Consider the following 24,986-nt stretch of genomic DNA (forward strand, 5'->3'; position numbering starts at 1 on the left):
GAAGAAGAAGAAGAAGAAGAAGAAGAAGAAGAAGAAGAAGAAGAAGAAGAAGAAGAAGAAGAAGAAGAAGAAGAAGAAGAAGAAGAAAAGAAGAAGAAGGTAGTGAATTGGGCTAGCAGACAGTGAAGACAGTTGGTGACAGTTGAGCCAGGAGAAGCTGAGCTGAGCTGAGCCAGAGAAGATATTGTTAGGAGACAGTTGATGAAAAATAACCCACAAAGTCCCTGTATAAGTTTATAGAGAAAAAGATGTATATAACAAAAAGCAACCTTTTGTTTCCTTATAAAAAGCTACATACCCAGATCTTTTAGTGGCAGCAGATTAATGGCTTCCATGTTAAGACAAGTGTCAGGACACACCAACTGTGGTACTGTCTATGTGAGTAGCCTCACCCCTTTGAGGAAAGGACTTCAGGATGCCAGGTTCAAGCTAGTTTAGTGTATGAAGTCGTCCTGGTTGGGCAACTTATGTTTGCTTCACTGAGCCATCAATGAGTCCTATATGTACCTAGCAGATACAAATGTGGAATAAGAAAACTTTAACCACTATAATCGCAAATACTATGATAAACATAGAGTTCTCCACTAAAGAATAGAGAGAAGAGAGAAATCTTTCTCCCAAAAGACAGTTAAACCATTGTGTCTAACCAGGACCCCACTTTATTGTTTGGGTTTACTGAAGTGGGAGCCAATAGAAATCTCTATTATTTAAGTCAATTTAAGTCTTTTGTATCTATTATTTTTGGATGTTGGTAAAGAAATCTATCCTGATTCTTATGTATTCAATCACAAAACAGAAGACTGTAGAACAATATTAGTAACTTCTCTTCTACAATCAGGAAAATGGCTAGTGTTTCTCTGTGATTTGTTAAGAGATAAGACAAATTTAGTCATTATACAATGTGTGTATCCAGTCTTCACTCTGCACCTCACAAATATACAGGACCATGCCAATCAGACTGTACAATCTGTGCATGGCTGTTGGAGGATGTGCTATATCATAGCAAGGCAATTTGCTCTTGGTTTATGGATATTGTAGATGTATTTATCATTTTCCATTTTGACGAGAAGGATGTTTATAACTTGGATTGGTTTTATGGCCTCATATCTCCTCATATGTTGGCCCTCACATAAAAAAATTAGGTGGGCATTGACAGTTGGTCAATTGTCTCATGAAGTTTCAGTCTCCAGTAAAGTAAAGAAATTCATGTTCAAATTAGTAAATCATTTATCTTTACACATCTTAAAAATCTCCCAATATAATAGGAAGGGCTATATTTCCATCAGATATTTTTTATAAAACATGATCCTCCCATTTTATTTATAATTGATTTGGATATATCCTGATTTACATAAGATGTGTCATAAATGTGATAAAAGGGAAAGGAACAGATTCAAAATTCATTCGTTTAAAAAAAATGGTTGATCGAAGGAATATCTTTACATCAAAGTTTTGCCTACACATTTGAAAGAACTGACCACAGTTAAAGGCTTTGAGTCTGTGTTAGGTATCTGTGTTCTACGTGGAGGAGGAAGGGAATGTTGTTTAAACACAATGGAGAGCTTTATGGCACGCATAGCAATTCCAGTGATGCTCTCAAGCCTATTTCATTGATTCCTTCAGAACCACAACTTTCAAGTTTTTCATCAGTATATTGTTGTACAGATGTAGAAGGCTCTAAACTGGAATGGCTGGATCATGGGTTTTGAAGTCAGTTATCCAGGTTTAAGTCAGGCCTCAGGCCTTTGCTATTAAATACTCCTCAGAACGTCGCACACTTTATGTAACTTCCCAAAGCAGTGATTCCCCTCCCGGTTATCTCACAAGGACCTCTGAGTAGCAGCTGCTTCCTACAGGCACACATTCCACAGAGGTGTCTGTCACATCCTGTTACTTGCTGAGGAGTGCTCAGTCAGGCATTAGTGTGCATCACTGTTAGTATACTGGAGGGTGGACCTCAGTCCCTGAGCTCAGCATTACAGTGTGAGTCAGTGATTGTAACACAATGCATTCATGTAACAAGCAGCAGAACTCAGCACCTGATTGTTAAGCCTGGCACTTGGGAGTGGAACCTTGTATCCCAGAACAAGTGACTAGGATGTGAGGGGGGCTTCCTTTTTGCTATTGTTTTGAGAAAGGCTCTCACTGTATAGCCCTGGCTGGTTGGGAACTCACCATATAGACTCAGGTGGCTGTGAACTCACAGATGCATCTGCCTTTGTCACCAAAGCACTAGAAATTGAATGTACACAACACCAGACCTGGCTTCATCTTTTGTTTTGTAACATAGTGTATTGTGGAAAAAACTAGTGACTGAGCTTCTAGAATAAAAATCAGATGTGGGAAATATAAACTCAGAAATGAGTTTTACTTGCTGATAATTAATTTTAAATAATAGATTGCTTTGCTTATCAGCTAGGTCAAAAGGCACTCATGTATGCATTTTAATCCACTCAGTCTGCATCTGTGTTCTGAGATACTGAGAATATATGCTTCAGCTTATAGGCTGTAGTTATTTTTGAGAAGTTACACTTGAAAACCTTCATAGAGAATAAAAACATGAAAGTATTGTCACATGCATTTAGCTGCAGGCAGGCTAATAGAATATATGCAGATACTAGAAGGAAAAGATGTCATTAAGTGTTTTAATCAATAAAATAGAAAATTCTAGAATACACTTGTGTTCACTTGGTAACACTTCACTGAGATCTGTTCCAGTGGCTTACATGCCGCAGTGAACGCATTTTTTTTTTTTTTAATCTTGATTTGGTTGGATTATGAACTTTTACTAGTCAAAAGAAATAAAGAATAATTCAGTGTACAAATGTAAGATTGGTATTGGTATTGCTACTGACGCTGCTTTAACTGTGTTGGCAGGGAGAATTACAGTCCTCTAAAATGTATTTGCCCTAATTTACATATGCGTGAGGTTATGCAGCATTGGGTAAATATGATGGAATAGGGACTAGGGAGGTGCTGCCCGTGAAATAGGGAGTATGCCCCAGGGTAACTTTGTATGCTTGGTCTTGGGAGTGGGTGAGAGGTACATAGAACTCTCAGTTGGAGGGAGATACGACTAGAGAGGAAAGGCAAAAATGAACTGTGCAGGGAGGATTTGCCTCACCTAGATGGGTTTGAAGAAGGAGGAGATCTCTGATCGGACTCCTGAGCAAGGAGAGGGCTTGGGAGTGGTCCCGGCCCCTACCCTGTGGGCCTTCACAGGGGATCCCAGCAGTTAAGAGCATTCCTCTTACAGAGGACCCACGCTCAGTTCCCAGCACCCACATGGTAGCTCACATCAGTCTGTAACTCTACTTCTGTAGGTTTTCTGGCCTCCACTGGTACCAGGAACACACGTGGAGCACACACACACACACACACACACTATATATATATATATATATATATATATATATATATATGCAAGAAAAACATCCATAGGCGTGAAAAAATTTAAGAACATACATAACAACTCTTGGAAAAAGAGGAAAAAAAATCTCTATTTACTAGTGACAGTTATTTTACATACACATGCACATACACACACAACCCAATTCCACTCTCTAGTATTTATAATCAAGAGTGTACTGGAAAATTTAGAAAATTTAAACACTAACATAGGTAACATAATTGTTTACGTATATAAAAATGAATTTAAAATATGATGAGAATATAATTTCACAAATTCTTTAGCTATGAAATAACACAACAATCAATTGAATTTTACCATTGATAGGCAATGAGAGTTTCATTTTATTTCATATATGGAAAAATTAAGTGCCCTTGGATATATTTAGAAACAAATATACCATATAAAAATAATGTAGAGTCCAGTGCAGTTCCAAGTGGAAGGCCTAGCACAGTGAAAAGAGAAATCATATTCATCATCTGAAAGACAAAATATCATCAAAGCCTTGTTTCCCTTAGATTGCTTAGTGATAAAATACATTCTGTAAAGTTTCTTGAAAAAGGTTAAGGGTTCTTGTCAGGCTGACTGTAAATAGCACACTGAAGAACTTAAGCATGAGAATTGCCAAGAGGCTACTGAAGTGAATGCACCGAGGAACACCTGTTAGCTACTTTCAGGAGCCACCAGACAGTAAGGAAAAGATGTGCCTGTATGTGGAGAACTGATAGATACATCAGTAGTAAGAATGTACTCCCTCCTGAATCCATCCTGAGCTTTGGGCTGGATTCCTGTTGTGCAAGCCTTGTGTATACACTCATAACCGAGGCAAGTCTATGCACACCGCTGCTGTGTCTGCAGATACTACTGTGCTAGAGTTATCGAGTCCCTATGTCTCTTACATCTTTCCACTCTCTTTCACAATGATCTCTGAGTCTTGAGGGGAGGGGTGTAATATAGATGTCCATACGCATACAGATGTTATTGCTGTGAAAAAGCCCCACACCATTGATTTTAGAGGAATATGGATGACGTTGGGACTTTGGATGAGAAAAGCAGTCGAATACTTTAGGCAAAGCTTAATATGTTGCCGTAGAAAGAACCTGGAAATCTGAGAGCAATATGGACTCGGGAAGCCCACATCAAGAGGTTTCAGAGAAGAAATATATTAGCATTTGAGTTAAAGGATACTCCTGTGATGTGATATTTTGACAAATAATTTAGCTAACTTCTGTACTTTCCCTAAGAAATTGTCTCAAGAAAAATTGAGAAGCGATGAACTAGTTTCTTTGGTGGAAGTATCTTTAAGGCAACATGATTGTGAATCTGTGGTATGCTTACTATTAATGACTGTACACAGGTCTATAAAGAAAAAGAGCAACATTAAACTTCAGTTTTCTGCTAGGGCTTGTGCTAAAATATTCCACTGTGTTTTAGGCTCTACAATAGAATAAAGGAAGAAATCTCTAAGGGCAAGAATCCACCCAACTACACTTCCAATTCATGAAAGAAAAATATATAAGCATCTTTTATAAGACCTTATAACTCCTATGTACTTTTAAAGATTTTACTATGGTGAAAAATAGTTAACATGATTTTTACAAATAAAAGTAGACAATTTTAATATGCAATGTCACCATGTTTCTGGCAGGGCCATGTTTTCTTGAAATTCAGTGTCTAATTAACTTGTGCTCCTACTGTTCTGGGGACTACTGCAAATGTAGAGAACAAACTTTCCAAATTCACAGTCTGACTTGAAATTAGTACCCAATAGTATTGTATTTGACATAAAACCACTAATTATTAATTTTAAGCAAGTTCTTATAAATGATTTTATTGAGGTTAATTTTTACTCAAAACCTGCATGTATTTAATGTTTATAATTTTATACACATGATAGCCATGGACATCAGTTCCTTAAAACTTATTTTTCAGTACTTTGCTACATAATACTTCACAGAGGTCATGAACAAACTAGTATTACATTCCAGTTAGAATTCTAAAGTATTGAACAATTATGGAGGGGAAAACCTCATAAAGCTAAAATTGTAACTGACCTTAAACTTGGGAGTCACTTACCCTTAAATAAATGTTTTATTTGATGAATTATGTTAAAACATCTTAAGTGTATATTTATAATAATACAATTTATCTATATAATGTAACATGATAAAATCTAGCATATTTATAATCAGAGATAATGTTTGCAGTTATAATTGTTTCAAAACTTTATTATTATTTAGATTTCTCAAGTCTCTAAAAGTAATTATTTCATTACTTAAATGAATGCTGATCACACTGAGAAGAAAGCAACTTATAAATTAAAATTTATTAAAATAGGCATGGTGATGAGAGAATATTTCAAATTCTATCAAAGTTTTAGAGTTTTATACTTATAATAGCTTTCTATTAGTTTTCTAAAGCTTTGGTAACATGATGTTTGTGCCTGTATAATTCCTACATATATGATTAGTATACAACATAATATATACCATATATCTTATATATCATATAACATGTATTACCATAAGTTCCTGATTTATATGCAATAAGACCACATTTCCACCTGTATATTTAATATTAAATCACAAAATTAATTATGACAAATCTTAACTTTTTAAAGTCAGATTGTTCATCTCCAAGGCAGATAAAATTTTCAAAACCCGTTCATTTATTTATCTTGTACATAAAATCATCTGGACAGCCTGCCATCTTCCATTTACTGTTCTTTTAGTTAACAAAAGGGAAATACTGATTTCCTGCCATATTAGTACAGTCTCCACAGTTAAGCTTCTTTCACTGAATTACTTGTGTAATTCACAATACGTGGCTTTTTCAGTTTGGCACAGCACTATATTTTCTGTTTGAATAGAAGCTGGATTAAAATTTTTCAGATTTTCCATTTTATTGATGATTTTTAAGGGATAAGTCAAAAGAACAAGCTTAGGCAATAGAAACTGGTTCAATTAAGACTCTATGGATTTGAAAACTTAACCTTCCAAAATCAAGTGTTAGTGATCTGCTCTGATATTCTCAAGCAGGGTCAGAAGAACTTTTAGAGTCATCTAGAATGTTGCAGAAAGAGTACCACCTTTCCTTTCTAGCTGCTGAGGAAGAAGAGCAGGAGGAGGAGGAGGAGGAGGAGGAGGAGGAGGAGGAGAGGAAAAAACAGCCTAGCCTTAAATTTTTAGTTCCAGCTCATAATAGCCTTTATTATCGTTGCTATTTTATTTATTTACATTCCAATTGTCGCTCCCCCATTTCTCCCATACTTCCTCATCCCATTCCTCCTCCCTCTTGCCTCTGAGAGGGTGCTCCTCCCACCCAACCGTACCTCTCCCTTCGCTGGGGCCTCAAGTATCTTGAGAATGAAGCTCATCTCTCACTGAGGCCTCTGCTACAAATGTGCCAGGGACCAGCCCGTGTATGCTCCTGGTTGGCTCAGACTCTGGGAGCTCTCCTGGGGTCTGGGTGAGTTGAGACTGCTGGTCTTCCTCCGGGGTCACTCTTTAGTGGTAATATTATCTTACTTTATTTATTGTTGCTTTGTTTCCCTGACAGCTGTGTTATTTAAAGCAATCCCAATATGTGTTTGACATTTTCCTGTGGAGTCGGTATGCGGTGCTTTGTTATTCTTTTGTGGTTATTTACTGTTTGATTTACCTTTTGTTGGTCTCTTGATGTTACTGCTGGATCTTTTGGATAGCTGTACTCCATTCATCTCCTCGTAACCTGGAGTCACATTTATTTTACCCTGTATTTTAAATGTTAAATGTCCTTAATATTGATGCTCTCAACCATTGTCTTCTGTACTGTGCCTTTGTCTGTTTTCTGTAACTGTAACATAAATGACAGAGCCTGGTTCTGATGTGTATGTAATAGGGCCTCCTGTATGGATTATAACTTGGTAGACAGAAAGTAATCACACAGGTAACCATGAAGGTCAGGCTGAATGCATGCTTACCTCAGTACATGGTCACACAGTAACCAAGCCACTCCTACACTAACATGAGAGTATTAACCATTTACAAAGGCCCAGGGCCTAATGTTCTCTTAAAGGTCCTACTTCTTATTATCAGCAGCCTAGCCACTGAAGTTCAGCAGGAGTTTCAGAAGGGTTTGCATTCACAATGGCATACAGAGATGTCTGTTCTTCCTGCATTTCCCTGCCTCAGTCTGAAATGATTTAAATTGCTCTCAGTAACCACTGGTGTTGGTCATGCATTACTTTCTATACTCTTTACAAGCATATACTATACAGTATATTAGCTTATTACAGCTGCCTATAATAAGCATTTGTGTATATATCTGAACACTATACATCTCATATCAGTAGAAGTTCTTATTCCTAATAACAATTTGTTGTGCTAATATTTTGATATGCAGTATCATGAAGAAGTCACATGTGTATCAATATTCCCCAGTGCATGACTTGCCTTTACATTAACTCCATTTGCAGACACCTGAGTGTTTTCTAGTATTCTTGGGTTAGCGGTGGTTGATATTCCAAGCTGACTTTCCAGTTTCAATAATGGCAAAAATGTAGTTTATTTTGTGGATGTTAAAAAAAAAAAACAATAAAAATTCTAATTTTTCTTTTCTTTTAAAAAAAAACTGATTGTTTTGATTCTCTTATTTAGAACATTCTTAAGTATTTAATGAGCATTGTAATATTAAAAACTGCTAAATAGTCATTTAGTCTAAGTGACACAAAGAGTTTCAAGAGAATTAACTGTATTAGTAACGGCTGCTCTGCCTGGATGCATAGGGCCGTTCATAATCAATGGTATTTACTTTCCAGGTCCAGGTACTGTGCTTCACCATCATACAAACAGATGCTGTATAAGGGTAACAGCATCCATATTAAGGGAGACAGAAGCAATTCATAATTCAACCTGTATGCTACGCCATAGAATCTATACCCCCAGACATCTTGAAGCTATGCCTGATAATGAATGCCACCACTTGTTGTTCCACAGGATGTGGTAACTTCTGCTCCTGACCCAGAGTCTCCAAATTTGAAATGTAAAGAACCTTTTCTAGAATGGGAGAATTCTATTTTCTTTAAGCTTTGTTAAACATTCAGACTTTTTCATAAATGGAGTATCAAACTCATTTTAAAATACACACAGCACTTTAACATATACATACTATTGTACCTCATTTTATCAAGGGAGTCGCTACACTCTTGGATTGCATTCTTTTTTATGCTGGAAGTAATTTTTCCTTAGTATTTATAGAAATTGCAGTGTCAATGATATAATCATAAATTACTTTAATATTTAAGAGAATCTGAAAAAGTATATTTAAAATTGACATTTGTAATGACGTTGATATCACATTCATAACTGGTATAATTGTGACTTTGTGTCCCTAGATGGCCATTTTGTTTTTTAGTCAATAATGTAGCAATTAGTCAATTAATAAGACAGATTACTGTTTTCATAATATGTTAAATGTTTATGTAATCAATCATGCCCATGGATTTTAAATATCTGGGTACTATTACTATACCCTCAGGCTTTTTTTTATTGAGTGTATGAAAAATGTTTTCATCTTTAAACTTAGGCTACTATTTAATGCTTGAAGCAAATCATGATTTATTAATCTTAGCCCCAGAGAATTTCACGTATCGAATCCTTTTAAACACAGGCCATATTAGAACATGCTAAATCAATTGTTGATGTAGAGATAGCCTGCACTTTTACAGACCCTGTACCATTTACTGTCATAGCATCTCTGCCCCATACCATGCTCAGATGTTTGCCTAGGGATATCCACCCATTCCTATAGTGTTCTCGTCTTCAGCTATGTGGTGGTATTAGCAGCCAGTTTCCTTCTCATAAAGCCTGCCTGGTTTTCCTTCTTTAACATATTTAGAAAAATTAAATATTTTTTCTATTGTGATATTTTACAACAATGTACATATCTTAGTGTGCACATTTTAAAATTGGTGTTTGTATGACTCACACTCCTAAAACTATGATCAAAATATTTATACTCTCATGCTCATTACATAGAATTTTGACTGCCATAGAACTCAAGAAGTTAACGCCTCATAGGTAACTAACATATAGGATACAGCTATGAGGTAAATAACTTATCTAAATATCGGCTGAAACATTGTGCCAGAAACACCAGAACTTTGAATTCATATGGTCCATCTGGTCATAAAAGCAGAAGCCAGGAGCAAAGAGCCCTTAATTCTGTTTGTGTTTATCTAGCTGGTCAGATATGAGCTGATTTCAGACAGTCTGTTTCGTAAATGCATCCTGCAACATTTCAGGAGTCTCCAATGGTCTTTGCAGGGTATATCTTGCCTCAGCATAGTTTAATTTGTTTTTAGAGGAAAGATTCTTCTGGATCCTGGTTCATAACTTGGTTCACTTAGATGGGAAAGTAGAAGACTGTTTTTGTTTGCTTTACATTTCAAGAATTCTTACAGAAATGGTGCTTTGAAATGGCTCTGTATTACATCTATCTTTAATAACAGCTGTGTTAAATCTTTTCCTTTCCTAACCCCTAGACCTTATTATAATAAGAAACATATGAGCTTTTGAAAAGAACCAAAAAAGGTGGCCTTTGAAACAAAATAACACAACTTTTTAAAGTGGCAACAGTTCTCTGTAACAGTTAATGGGAAGACATCTCCTTGACCTTCTAAATTAAGTGCAATGAGTTTCACATTTACCAAGTACTAGCTGAAGTTTCTGACTCTACACATCAGTAGAGTAGGAGCAGAAGATAATTTTTAATTGTTAAACCACTATATGGTCTATGAGAAGTTGCAAATATCAATGAAATTTATAAAGATTATCACTGTGTTTATATGCTTTAAATGTCCCACGATAAACCATTATGAACATATGATTTGGTAAATGGGAAAGAGGCAGAAAATTCACCCATAGTCTCAGCACATTGTACAGTTGCTATCAGTGAATTACCATAAACTTAGACATTTTTTTCCTGAAATATGTGGTAGTGCTTGTATATTATAACTGTGACCATACCTTTGTGTAAATACATAATCAGCACTTGAATATTTTCTGCTCTTTCATGTGTATTTATAATTTAAAGTATAAATGTCTTCAGAGTCTATAAATAATATTTTTCACAATATTTTTCATAACCACAATAGTCAATGGTTTCCTAAAATCTTGTGATTATAGACTTCTATACTCAAGGATTCTAGGAGAAATCACTTTCCGCTCTCCTGTGTTACATGCTGGTGCAAGAGGAATATGGCAGTGCTGGCTATGAAGTTCCTCTTGCTTCTCATAGATGGAGAAAGCGAGATATTCCAGGACAAGACCAAATTTACACAATATCTTTCCACAAATCCAGCCCTACAAAGGATAATAGATGGAAAACACCAACACAAGGAGTGAAACTACACCCTAGGAGAAGCAAGAAATTAATCTTTTAACAAACCCACACAAACATAATTCCACCTCTAACAAGAAAATTAACAGGAAGTAACAATCACTTTTCCTTAATATCTCTTAATATGAAAATTATTATTACCAACATATCCTAATCGATTGAAAATCAAAAATAGGAGGAATTAGAATTTTGTTGGCTGTCATCCTGTGGTCTCCCTAATTTGGTAATGGGAGAAATAGGTCCAATGTGGTACAATTCATATACACTTTCTGCTTGTTTGTACATGACAGGGCCTTGCTGTGNGCCACATAATGGTCTTGAAATCATGCTTCTCCTATCTCAGCCTCTCTATTAGTAGGATTGTTTATTTGATGTTTTTACACTATAGTATGTTTTTCAGAACAGCTTTCATATTTCAAAATTATTTATACAGCCAATAGAAATGTAGACAATTAATTTGGGAGGTGGCTTGTAAGATAACAGCAAAGAGTGAGACCGAAGGCTTTGCTTGATATTTATAATTATTGTATCAATTTTGAAGAAAAGGAATTTATAAGTTACACTTATTCTGAGATGAATGCTTTTCAAGATCATCACAGCCAATGAACCAGAATCTTACCCTCACCTAACATCTGTGCCCCATCCAAACCTCTTGATTCTAAGCCAAGGTTCCCCCACTGTGTTTATCAACTCTTTTCTCACACATGATCCTATGTGCTTTATCACAGCACCATTTGGCTCATTTGGATTCTCTCCACATTTTCTGTGGATATGGTTTACCTTTATCACTTTCTTAAATTCATTCTAACATTAACTTTTTTTATTGAGGCAACACGACTGAATTATTTGACTTAAAATGTCTCTGGGACTTTAAAATTCCATTCTATGGTAACAGTCACCAGTATATATATATTTGTAAAATCACCCCCACCCACCCACCCATCCATGGTTTCAATTTGTATCTTTGGCTGATCTGGGGCTGGCTAATTTGTATCTTTGGCAGATCTGGGATTGGCTAATTTGTATCTTTGGCTGATCTGGGACTGGCTAATTTGTATCTTTGGCTGATCTGGGACTGGCTATGTAAGTCAGACTAGGCTGGAATTCAGAGACACCCCTGCCTCTGCTTCCCAAGTGCTGGAATTAAAAGACATGCACCTCCTTTTCTGGCCTCTGCTTTTAGAGATCTGTTGTTCAGTTTTGTCTGTGTGGGGTTGGGGCCCGGGTGGGTGGAGTATGTGCAGATGAATGCAAGTGTCTGCAGAGCCCAGAAGAGGGATTCATCTCCTGGTGCAGAAGGACTATCTCTGGTTCCTTTCAAGAGCAGTGAATGGTTTTATCCATTACTGAGCTACCTCTGCAGCCCCGCATTTATTGATGAATCCATTTTTCCAACTATTGTATCCTGTTCTTTGCATTTTCAGGCTCCTCTGCCTTACTTCTTTGCTCACCATAGTGTTTTACACTTCTGACTTTTTTTTTTTAACATTTAATTTACCTGCCACATACATTCTGTATTCTCCCTCCCAACATGGTCTATAGAACATAATCATAAATAAATCCATATACTACTCTGTGTGTGTCAGTTACTGAGATGCCTATCCTCCAGCTGTTCATACTAGTGTTGTTCCTGCACATGCTTTTCAACTTAGCCAAATGTGTTTTTTTCTCTTCCGCATTTATATTAGGTGTCTCCTCTGCCCACTACTTAACTCATTTAATTTCCCTTAGTGATTTTTTTCAGTCGTTTGTTCTCTCTCATGGACACCATCTGCCTATTTATCTGGTACACCTTCATCACCTACAATGGTGCATCCATTTCCTCCACTATGCAAGAATTTCAGGAAGCAGTTCTCTTAAGTTAATAAGGCATCTACTAAAAAGAAAATCCCACAGTCCTTATCATGAAACTGGGAACTTAGAGTTATTCCTATTTAAGCTAGGAGGCAAAAGAAGGAGCTTGGTGTGAACACAAATCTCAGTATGATATTGGAGATCTTGGGTACATTGTTAGAAATGTACGAATTATGAGAGAGGCACATGGGGATAAAGGGCTCAGTTATGTGCCCTCTGTGCATGCATGAGGATCCGAGTTCAGATCCTCATGTATAAAGCTGGAGGATGCAGTGTGCACCTATAATGTCCATGCTAGGAAGATAGATGGAGAGAAGTAGATTCCTGGAGTTCATTAGCTGTACAGCCTAGGGAACCAACAAACCCCAGGTTTGGTGAGAGATCCTGCCTCAAAAATAAAGGTGGAAAGTAATTGATAAAGACATCTGACATCATCCTCTGGCCATAATACTCAGGTACAAATGCATAATACATACTATACATAGAAAAACTCCTTTGAGTCTGAAGAGAATTGTCAGATGGCTTTATTTTGAGTGAAAAGATGATACAATGTATAGGAATCCTGTGGGAGCTATTCTAAGAAACAATATACTGATTATAGTGAACTTTAGCATTTTAGAAAGATAATTCGTCACAGATTAGTATTTTATTTTCAAATGTTCAATAAAAAGTTTAAATAGTTTTAGTATCCTATCAAAACAGTGTAAGTTTTCTTTATTTTTCTGACCTGAAAAAAACAAAATAGACAGTAACTCGTTGAGATCTCTATCATAAAGAATATTTCACTGCCATGTACACTTTGCACTGATGTCATATTAAGCAATATTTTCAAAGGCAATGCTGTAATTATTTAAACATTATAGTTAGTGCTTGCTTTGCTTAAAATACTATTTCACTGAGTGCAATTTAAAAATTGTATTAACTAAAATTAACTTCAATTTATTTCCATTTTATGTGAGTTCTTAATAACTGAAAAATATGTCACATTATGTTCTGTTTATATTTTATATATTGTGACTACTTGTCTCATAAGAGAAAAGAAATATGATATATGACTCCTTGTACAATGTATATTTTGAGGATTCATTAAGTTATAAAATAATTTTATCTAAAAATGATATTTGAAGATATACTAATAGATTTATGCAGATGTATATCCACCTGAAATTTCATTCATAAATACTTGTTGTTACCTTTAAGTGGGAAAAACTCATTGCCATTCCTATATTATTTTAGCATAGATTATTTTAAAGTTTGTATTTGATGCATGATTAACAATGTCTTTCAGGTATTGCTTACTTGAATGGAATGTGTAGTGAAAAGAGGAAGTGTATTATTGCTGAAGACAATGGCCTGAACCTTGCGTTTACAATTGCTCATGAAATGGGTCACAAGTAAGTGAAAGTCATCACCATACTGCACATTTAGCACATGATGTGAGCTTTGGAGATCCCTGTATGTCTTTGGGTATTTTTTTGTTGTTGTTGTTTTTTTTTTTTTTTTTTTTTTTTTTTTTTGCAATCTGTGTTCTTGATAACTTAGAAGAACTTGCTGATGAAAAAAAAGCATAGGGAAGTAATGCAAAGCACATTTTGTAACTTGTAACCCTTCCTGATAGTTTGAATAAATCCCATTGTGCTGTGGCAACCCTTATCAAGATGGCGCATGGCTCATTTCACTACACATTTCCAAATAAATATCATGGACAGGCATGAAACTACAAAGCAATGTGTGTTTTTAACAAGTGTTCAAGAAAGTAAAAATACTTCAGAATAATACAATCTCTGTTGCTATCGTCATAGACTGAATGAACTAATCTACATGTTTTAGATAAAATATCTAAAACAATTAAATGAGGCATATCAATGACATGCGGTCAGCACTAACTTGATCCTGAGCAATATTTGTCACATCTAAGTACCTTCCCCAGTCACAGGCCAGTGCAATTAGTAGATTACACAGGGGGTACATACAGCCCTCATTCCTCCATTTTCCCCATACAATCTATTTTGATTATTGTTTTTCTTCCCCCAGATGCTGTCAGATCCTCCCATTTCCTCCTCCATTCAAACCTACACCCTTTCTTCCTCTCCCCTTAAAGAGCAAATAGGTGTCTAAATGATAAGAAATTAGAACAAGACAAAACAAAACAAAACAAAACAAAAAGGAATATGATAAAACAAACAAGAAAAAAAAAATGAACCAAAGAAAATACACAAGAAGCAAATATGGACTTAGAGAGACACATGTTCACACACATAGGAATCCCATGAAAACTTAACACCAGAAAATATAATTATACACAAAAGATATAAAAAGGAAAAAGAAGGCATCTACCAAGCATCATGAGACAAAGAACCTCCAAAGATGCATTAGATTGGTTTTGTGTGGGCCATCTACTGCTGGGCACAGGACCTGCAAGTCTAGATTTGCCAGTGTCATTAATCCGAATGATAATTGGTGACAGTGGCTTATGAACATTAGACATTCTTCAGTACTCAGAGGAATAATCTTGTGACTGAGTGTTGTCAGGACTCCAAAATAATAGCAAAAGTAGTTAGAAATATAAATTTTTTTTTTAATTTACACTCTCAAGGTTGTAAAAAAAAAAATGGTACCCATTGGAGTGGGGATTTATTCATAAACCATTGAATGCAAGTCATACACTTCTGGATGTCTACATTAGATTAGCAGCTATCCTTGGACCTAAGGTTTAATTCAGTAGATTGAGCATAATACTTTTGTGATTGGGTTACTGTAAGGTTAAAATTACGTAAAAGTTCACCTTGTGTTTTCAGAAAGATTATTATAGTGGACCAGGTTTATATTGGGAACAGACTTAATTCCCAATATAAGCTTTGCAGCTTCTGAGCCACATCAGCAGTAGAAATGTCAGATTTAGTCAAGTACTACCAAGAAGGATAATCAATATGGCAACAGACACTTTTCTTCAGTTCGGTCTCCCATGTTTACTGTTATTTTTTATTAATCTGTCCACAAGTTAATAAGTTACAAAGTATGGTATGAGCAGGCAGTAGAGTTGCATCAGCCCTAAAGCAGGATGAACATGTATTGTTTAATGGGTGCAACTGGCAATTTTCAGGTTAAGTGAAACTAGCTGACATAGAATAGACCAATATCACGTTTTCCCTCATTTGCGATCCGAAATTGTGTCCAGACTTATAAAATTGCATATTTCATGACACAAAATCATAAGGGAGCCTGTGAGGGGAGATTGGCAGGAAGGAGGGAACAGAGGCTAAGGCGAGGGTTTGGGGATAAATGTGGACAAATAATGTGACATACTGGAAGGAAACTATCTTTACATGGCCAATGCTATGTACAATTACTATATGCCAAAATTTTTGAATAAATAAAGAAGTTAAGAATCAGGAAACTGTTTTTTCTTAAGATTTGTAGAGAGGGATTTTTACAACGATAATAACTGATGGTACTAATAGATAAAGCTTTGACCTTTAGAAATCTATTGCTCCTGAAAATATTCAAAATTATTCTTTATAAAATTAGTAACCCTTATCCTATTGAAATTAATGACAGGTTTAGATAAATTTAATGTTACTGTGTTGTATTGTCTAGAATTTTCTATAACAAATGTGTTGTGCTTTCCTCTACCACGTATATTTTGGCCAGTGTCATACATTCCTTAACTGAATGGGTAAAGGGACAGGGGACACAGAATCCTTTGCTTATGGTTTATAATTTTTCTTTTCTTCTCATTGTAGTGTGGTTACTACTATACTTTTATATCTGCTGATAAAACAGTAGATATTCACTTGATAAGAAATAGAATATTTCAAAGAAAAAGTGTTAAATGACAATTTTTAAAATGACAGCTTTAAACACATTCTAGGGAGCCATAGTGTATAGATATTTATTAATATTCACCAAACCCAATAGTAAAAATTATGTCTATCATACTCTGTATTTAAGGATAAAGATATTGAAGGTCACAAGAAAAGTGGGCCTAAAGATCCCATATTTATTGAACAGTCCTTTGTAAATATTGAAAGGTTTGATTTTGAGTCGAAACATGAATGAAGATTTGCATAGGAAAATGTATTAGAGAGTAATGACACATTTTAGGCTAGGGCTAACTGTTCCAGGCAAAATTGAATTGAAGTCAGTTGGCTGATGGTTTGAATAGTGTTGTAAAGAGTAGGTTTTAGCTAGTTCATCATTAGTTCTCAGAACTTTGAGTAAATAAGAATCATTCAGAAAATGTACCATAGATTTCTTATGCCCTATGAATCAATGTTCTCTTTCAATCAATGGTAGTAAGGCCAGGTAGTATGCAGTCTAACTAACGTGTCATGTCTATCTAAATACCCTGTCCATCACATTTTCAGGATCTCTTCTTATTGAGAGAAATGAAAGGGCTTTACTTTGGAGGCTGGACACTTCGTGCTTTAGCAATTGTCATCATGGATGGCTGCAGAGGCAGCTAAGGGCAGACAGGAAGGAGGCATTTACCACAAACATTCTTAGGATGTGGGCTAAGCAAGCAGGAATGTCCCAACTGCCCTAGATAATCAGTGTACTGATGGTAGTGCCTGGTCTGTGATACTTCCCCTACAGTACCAAGGCGTGGTTCGAGCTCATCAAATGTTTGCAAAACCTGTAGCAGGCTCTGCAGTGTTGGTGATGTTAAAAGAAACCCCCTGTGTATGCCTTTTTCTTTCTCTTTTAAAACCTCTGTCTTTTTTTTATATCTGGATTGGAGATGGGACCCATGCCTTCATGTGTGCCAGGAAAGCATTTTAGCACACATCTGATGTGTTGCCTTGACTCACATAGGTCTTAGAAATGCTAATAGAAATAGTTGTTTCGTGGCAGGTTTTATTGCAAACTAAAGTGAGTTAAATGATTAAAATTAAAATGAAATAATAGATATAAATTATTTTATAATCCCTAATATATAATCATTTTTTCCATGAGGACACCACAGTGCAATTACATAGAATCAGATATATTTATATATTTAGTAGAATCAAATGACATCTTAGAGAAACCAATTTACTGCCATTTAGACATAGACATCTCTTGATTTTTCTTGTATTAAATTTTTACATAGAGTATACAGCTTCTGGAGGAAAGTATTATGTCATGAAAAGTATTAACACAGTCACCAGTAGAACCTCTTTTAAATTTAATTTTTGTTAATTTTGTACATGAGAATTGTATTTGCATGATTTCCACTCTTCCCCTTCTGAACCTCCCATGTAGCCTTCTCATGCTTTGGCCTTCTTGTTCTTTAATGATTATTGTTATGCTGAGTGCATTTAGTGCTGTTCATATGTTTATATGTTGCCACTGACCACATGGGGTTGGATGATCTGGGGCTTCATCCCTGAAGGAAACTGTCCCTCTCTAGGCAGTGACTGATTTTTCCCCAGCTCTTCATCTAAGGCTGGAACCTTGACATACTTCCCCCACCCGAATTGCCATTTCAACTCTGCCTTTATGAGAATCTTGTTTAGGCAGCTATATTCTTGAGGTTTCATGGGTCAAGTCTAGAAGACATCATCTTCAGCAGCTCTCCTGGTCCTTGGCTCTTACTATCTTCCTGCTCCTCTTCCATGCTGTTCCCTGAGCTGTAGGTGTAGAGATTACATTGTAGGTATACCAGTTGACCCTATGCACCACAGTGTCACTTCTGTGTTTTTGACAGTGTGTTTTTCTATAATTGCCTCCATCTGCTGGAAAAGTAGTTTTAATGGTAAGGAATGAGAGCTGCATTTATCTATGTATGTTAGGAATTTTATTGATTTTCAAAGTAATGGTAGTAGCAGGGTTTTTGTAGGGTCTGTGACCTCTCTCACTATGGGTAGTTGTTTAGGTTTCCAGCACCAGGCATGATCCCTCCTATTTAGTGTCCCTTAAATTTAAACACTCAATTGTTTGTTATCTCTAAGATAATTGCCACTATTGTACTGTTAGGGATGTCTGACCACGCTGGTCATTATTGTGTTATCAGGCCTCACAGCTAAGACTCTTACTGCTTTTCTCCCTTGGCACTTGGAATAATGCCTTCTGATAGGCAACGTTAATTCTTGTGGAAGAGAAGAGTCCACGTCTGCTGTGTTCCTTTAAGTCTATGATGTCTTCTGCAACAGAGTCTACCTTGAAGATCTGGACGGCAACTGGATACAATTGCAGAGCAGAAACTGAGCTCGAAGACAGTGTTGTTTTGCAGTCTACAGGACTGCTTTAACCAACAACTGGAAGAAAGGTTTCCGTGCCTAGTTGTAGACATTCTGTTACTCTGTGGCTTTGTAAGGAAGCATTATTATACTATAGGGTATAACTCTATTTAAACTATATAACTATATAACTATATATATATATATATATGTATTAAAGTTTATATATAATATAGTTTATATACATAAACTATATTATATAAATACTATGTTAAGGGAAATCCCAAATGATATATTTTCCTACTGCTTTGTAAAACATCTTTACTGCTACTTATCACTCCTTTATCCCCCTCACGTCCTCACTTAGAGAAAAACTCTTTCCTTTTTAAAATATTACTGTTTACAAATCAAGTTCTTTCCAAATTACTCCCAAAATGGGAGTGAATGCATGCGTTCTCCAACTCTCCCAACATCAAAAGGGACCATCTTCAAGATCCAAACCAGTCTCCAGCTTTCCGCAGGATATCACAAAAACTTCCTGGCAGGGACTTTTAAACAAGTTGAGAAGTTTTATAAGATAAAAATATTTTTTCAGTTGACTTGACAACCATGTACAATGTGAGTGGAGAGGTTTATTTGCCCAAGGCTTTTGGTCGAACCGAATTTAAACTGAGATTATTAAAATGCAGTTCAGTTGCACAGCATGAGGGGAGGTGTTACTTCGTCTTACTTGAAACAGTTTTCTGTGCAATGTGCATTACGTGGTATTATGTGGTTACAGGGCTCTATGTAGAGAGAAATGTTTCTGCTAAATGGGAGGCATTCAAGAAAAAAAAAAAAATTCCTTAGAACAAAAATCATCTGTTTAAATGGAGTTTGGTCCAGAAAGCCAAGTCTCGGTGTAAGGTGGTTTAGAGGTTTGATTCATTGGACTGAGTGGACATACATCTAAGTCACTGATCCCTCCTTGTCCTCAGAACTGTCCTGATCTGTAAAGTTGAAGCCATTCTAACAGGAACATTATGCAGCTATTATGATGAATAAATTATATCATTCGGATGACTAATGTGTTGACCAGCACAGATAAAATTCACAGTTGTTTTATTTAAAAGTGGTACTATCAAGACTTAGCAATGTTTCCCGGTGACTCCAGATGTGCTTCAAAATGTACATATCTCAAATTTATTGATAACTTTTTCTGGTGGGAATCAAATGTCCTCAGGAAATATTAATAAGTAATAATTCCTTCATCAACTCTCTCCATAGCTAAAGCTAAGTTCTAACCTCATGACCAGAAGGAAACTGGCCATCAGAGTAAGAATCTACTCTGTTCCTCAGCTGGAAAATCATATCAGTGCTTTGGAAATGGACAAATTGTTGAGTCGTGGAAGTTAAATCTTCCAGATGGATACACCACTTAAGTTTTATTACTGTGTTTGTGAAATGCCAACATTAGTGCATTATTCTGAAGGCCTCCTCTCTAGGATTGAAGAATTGATCACATTCCACATAGTCAGAGCCTGTTAACTAAAGGGGTGCCCAATGAGAATGCTATAGCCAGAAACCAACAGGGGCATGATACTATAGGGGCTTGCATCAGAAGTGAGCCACTACTGACACAGTAAGACATCCTCATTATTCTCTGAGATTGTGCCAAGCTTATAGGTGATTTTTTTTTTTTTTTGCTTATAGGTGATTTTATTTCTTATTTTATTTTACTTACTTATTATTTACTTAATTTTTTACTTAAATTTTTTCTTACATGTATTTTGATCATATTTTCCTTCCAATAATTCCTCTCAGATCCTCTCCACAACCACACCCTCTCAATTTGTTTAAATTCAATAACTAAGCAATGTAATTCTTGCCTTGAAAATTCTCTTAATGAGCCTTAAGCTCACACTTTCAACAAATAAAGCAAACACAACAAATCACTTTTGTCACTGTGTATATTTTGTTAAGAGAAAATAATGCAATAAAGATTTTCTCTTATTTACTACCCCATAGGGTTACTATATAAACAATTTCAATCATTCAATCACAAAGGACCTGTAGGAGAATGGGTTTCTCTGTGTAGCCCTGGCTGTCCTTGAGCTCACTTTGTAGACCAGGCTGGCCTCGAACTCAGAAATCCCCCATCTCTGCCTCCCAAGTGCTGGGATTAAAGGCATGCGTCACCAGGCCAGGCTGGAGAGTGTCTTTCTTGTTCACAGTTACTTTGGTACTAGTTTTTAATTTGTTCTCTTCCTGTAGACAGGTTAAGATAGAGAAAAGTTGTCTAATGCCCAGATCTTGTTTTTCTCCCAGTGGGACTGTCTCATATACATCCTATACAGTCTCCTACTTTTCTTAAGATTATCAGCCTTGAAAGCATTTCTCTTACTAGGTTTTAAGTCAATCATGGTATTAATATGTGGTGATACAGACCATATTCAAAGACATGAAAAATGGAACTATTCACTACTGACTGATTTCTTGCTCTGACAGTGAATAGTTATGTTTGATATTCATTTCTTAGTTTTATTTCATCGAATAGAACATAGCTAAAGTTGTTATACCTAATAGTGTCTTCTTATTTTTACAGAATAGAAATGAGATTTATTACCCATGTGCTATCTTCTTCCTTCTAAATCTATTGTCATAATACATTTTATTCAAATATTTAATCTATATTTTAATATTTTATTTAAAATTTTAATTTTGCTTTTAGAACAAGTTTAATTGTAATCACCCAGAATAACTTTGATTAAAATTCTAACTTCGTAGTTTAAACTACAGTATATATGTTCTTGTAAGTTTTTATTATAAAACTTTATTTTGGATCTTGACCAAAGCCCGAGAAAATAGAACATTGCACTATCATACCATTGTTGGAAATGTTGTATGTATTAAACCAACCTTTCTCTTTCTGCCTCTTCAATATTATCCCTTTTTCATGAATCCTTACATTGAAATCCCAAATTTGAGAACAATTAAACATTAAACGAATTCTGTCTTAAAAAGAAGAGATTTTATTTGAGCTATACAGAGTGTGACTTCTGTGTATCAGACATTTATGGATCCTATAAGTTCCTTGTACTCAAGAAATTTGAAAATAAGAATTGAAACTGTATAGTATTAGTCTTCACAAAATCCTATGGTGAGATAAGGTCATATACCAGTAGACAAGGGAGAAGCTAGGCCTAGTCTTTTGGAAAGAAACTGCAGAAACCTTGAATCTTGAGTAGAATCTGGTTGGGCACAAAGCCTAAAGACGGGGCAGAATGTACAGTGCCCAGTGTGTGATGGCTGGTTGCGGTCTTGTAAACCATACCATCTCATTCTTTCTTTCCAACTGTAGGCACGTTTTCACCAGCTAAATATGCAATTGCTCCTAAACCATAGGGTTGCTTACAAGGTGGTAAAACCCTTGTGTTCATCTCAACAGGGGTGCTTATGTTCACTACTGTTTCTTGTTCAGTGATTTCTCACGGCAAAGACTACTGTGCCTTCTCACTCTCTTAGGAGTGAGACCCACGTGTGAGACCTAATAGTGAGTACAGACACTTCCTGCCTCCATGTTCTTAGGGGTCAGGCCTATCGAGTACACAGTTACTGGGGACAGTTCCTGTCTACATATGATTAGGAGAGAGGATGGGAGGATGGGGATCAAAAATTTATTTTGATTCTGACTGCCTATCCCCATGTTCTTAGAGGTAAAGCTTGTGGAGTGCGTTGTTACTGTGGAAGGTCTCTATTCCCATGATCACTGGAATAAGAACTGGAACAGATACTGTGGAAGTTCCCTATCCTTGTGTTCTTAGGATTGAATGCTGTCACTGTTCTCTCTCTCTCTCTCTCTCTCTCTCTCTCTCTCTCTCTCTCTCTCTCTCTCTCTCTGTGTGTGTGTGTGTGTTTCTCTTTGTTCTTTCACATCCTCCTTCTCTTTCTCTTTTATTGCTTTTCATTTTTTTTGCTGTTGCTTTGTTTAGTTTGAGACAGGGTTCCCATAAAAAAAAAACATTCAGTCTCTTGTTTGCACTAAAATATTTTATATTGGAGCAGAAAAGATGCAAGGTCCTCATATAGTAGGTATATAGAGCATAGGAAGTGCTAAATAATAGGGAATTACAAGAAAGTAAGAAACACAGTTGAGATATCCCAAGGTATTTGTAATAAATGAAATGACAAAAGAGGAAGGGCCGTGGTCTTCATAGAGTCATCTGGAAAATGCCATAAGCGGAGATAAGAAGACAGATGAGTATGAAAGTCAGCTGTCGTTGTAAAGTAGAAGGAAACAAAAGAGGAGTGCCAATTAAACATACTGGGTAAGACCCAGGAAGAATGTCATACCGATTGTCTCCATTGTCTAGTAAGAATGTTTTATGATCTCCTTTAGGTGGCAATAGATATCAAAATGAGATAGCAGTTGAGAGTAATATTTAGGAACTATACCCGGCAGGAGCACTTCGCAAACACAGTGATTTCTTGGGATTAGGGGGTTCAAGTGTTGCTGTGGTGACAATTTGGAATACGGTAGCTACCTAAATCATAACAAAGCAACAGAGGAAAAAGGAGTACAAGTCTAAACAGAAGCTTTAAAGAGGGAAAACTTCAGTTAGGTTCTGTTGCAGATGTTTCTAAACCATCTATTTAGAGTGAAGCCAAATTTGAAGGATCGCTATTTAAACAAACAGATTTATGATTCAACAGGAAAGATAACGATGGCCAAGAAGCTTTCCAAGAGATACTTCTGTTATCTGAGGTGTGTGGAAGAAGATGGTGTTTTGAAGCAAATCAAAATGTTCCAAGATTTGTAGTTCAGTTTGGTTTCACAATCCAGCGAGACTGAATGAAAGTTCAATATCTTTAGTCATATAAATACAATGAGAAAATATATGTACAGATCAGTTTCTAGTATGTAAGCATGCATGTTGAAGATATGTTGGGAAAATGTTCTCAATCAAATTACATTTTTATTGTAAACTTGGAAGATAAAATTAGAAAAAAATAATTTGAAATACGATCTTATTTTTAATCAATTTCTTCAAAACTAAATTTCCCATCAGATGTTTGACTAGAATACCAATGTAGTGATGAAAGAGATAAAAAATAACATTGGTTTAATATACTTTTGTCCTTTCAATCGTATTTTAAATCAGCATGGGCATCAACCATGACAATGACCACCCAACCTGTGCTGATGGTCTTCACATCATGTCTGGTGAATGGATCAAAGGGCAAAATCTTGGTGATGTTTCCTGGTCCAGGTGCAGCAAGGAAGATTTGGAAAGATTTCTCAGGTACTAGGGTCTTGAATTACGTTTTCCCTTGTGAACATTTATGTGTTCCTGCTGACTCCGTTAACCAGTAAAGGCAACATGACAAAGCAACGAAGCCACCACTGTAGAAACAGAACAGTTGATTCTGATCCTCTTTCGTTGACTTACAGTATGAGCTACAGCTCGTCGTTTAACTCATCTGGTCTTTAGTTCTCATCCTTCTCTTCTCAGACTAAAGGAGGGACAAGAGGATTTGAAAGTTAGAAAATTGCTATAGTCATGAAAAATCTGCCATCAAATGTCACTGAGTGTAGCTGTCTCTTCAGTGTTACCCAGTAGAAACAGAGTCACTGCATATCCCATAATATACCTGTTAGCACATGGAATGCCTTAACCAGTGTCTCTCAGCTTTCCTAGTGCTTTGACTTCATCGCTGTGGCAACCCTCAACCGTAAAATTATTTTGTTGCCACTGACGCTATAATTTTGCTACTGTAGTGTAACAATCTAATATGCAGGACATCTGATGTGTAACCCCCATAGGGGTCATGACTCACAGGTTGAGAACTGCTGCCTTAAATGAACACCTATTCTCCTTTATGGTACTTATAAACTGTAAAGACTTTCTTACTCAGAAGCAGTTCTAGCCTCTGTGGCCCACAGGACACCTTAGTCTTCTTATACATACCTATCAAGAGTAACACCATCTCTCTTGCCAGAAAGAGAAATGGAAAATACTGTTGTTGGTTTCATTTTTGTTGTAAAGTACTTGTACTTTGTATATGCTTTTGACAGAGGATCAGGTAAAAGACTAAGTGGTATGTGACGCAGTAAGTTTAAGCTCTCCATAAATCTAAAAGCAGAAATCCACGAAGGCCTACCTACTTAAATCACCACCACAACAAACTTTATTCATTTACCT

The 24,986-nt window shown here is 36.1% G+C and overlaps 1 protein-coding gene across 1 annotated transcript in view; it reads left to right on the top strand.

The window, feature by feature from the left end:
• Window positions 1-24,986, top strand: part of Adamts19 (ADAM metallopeptidase with thrombospondin type 1 motif 19) — a 196,553-nt gene that overhangs the window by 80,388 nt on the left and 91,179 nt on the right. Inside the window, exons 8-9 of the mRNA XM_021214717.1 lie at window positions 13,932-14,037; window positions 23,946-24,086. Coding sequence (XP_021070376.1) covers window positions 13,932-14,037; window positions 23,946-24,086 — 247 coding nt within the window. The remainder of the gene's footprint in view (window positions 1-13,931; window positions 14,038-23,945; window positions 24,087-24,986) is intronic.

This window comes from Mus pahari, chromosome 15 (genome assembly GCF_900095145.1).
Source record: "Mus pahari chromosome 15, PAHARI_EIJ_v1.1, whole genome shotgun sequence".
NCBI lineage: Eukaryota > Metazoa > Chordata > Mammalia > Rodentia > Muridae > Mus > Mus pahari.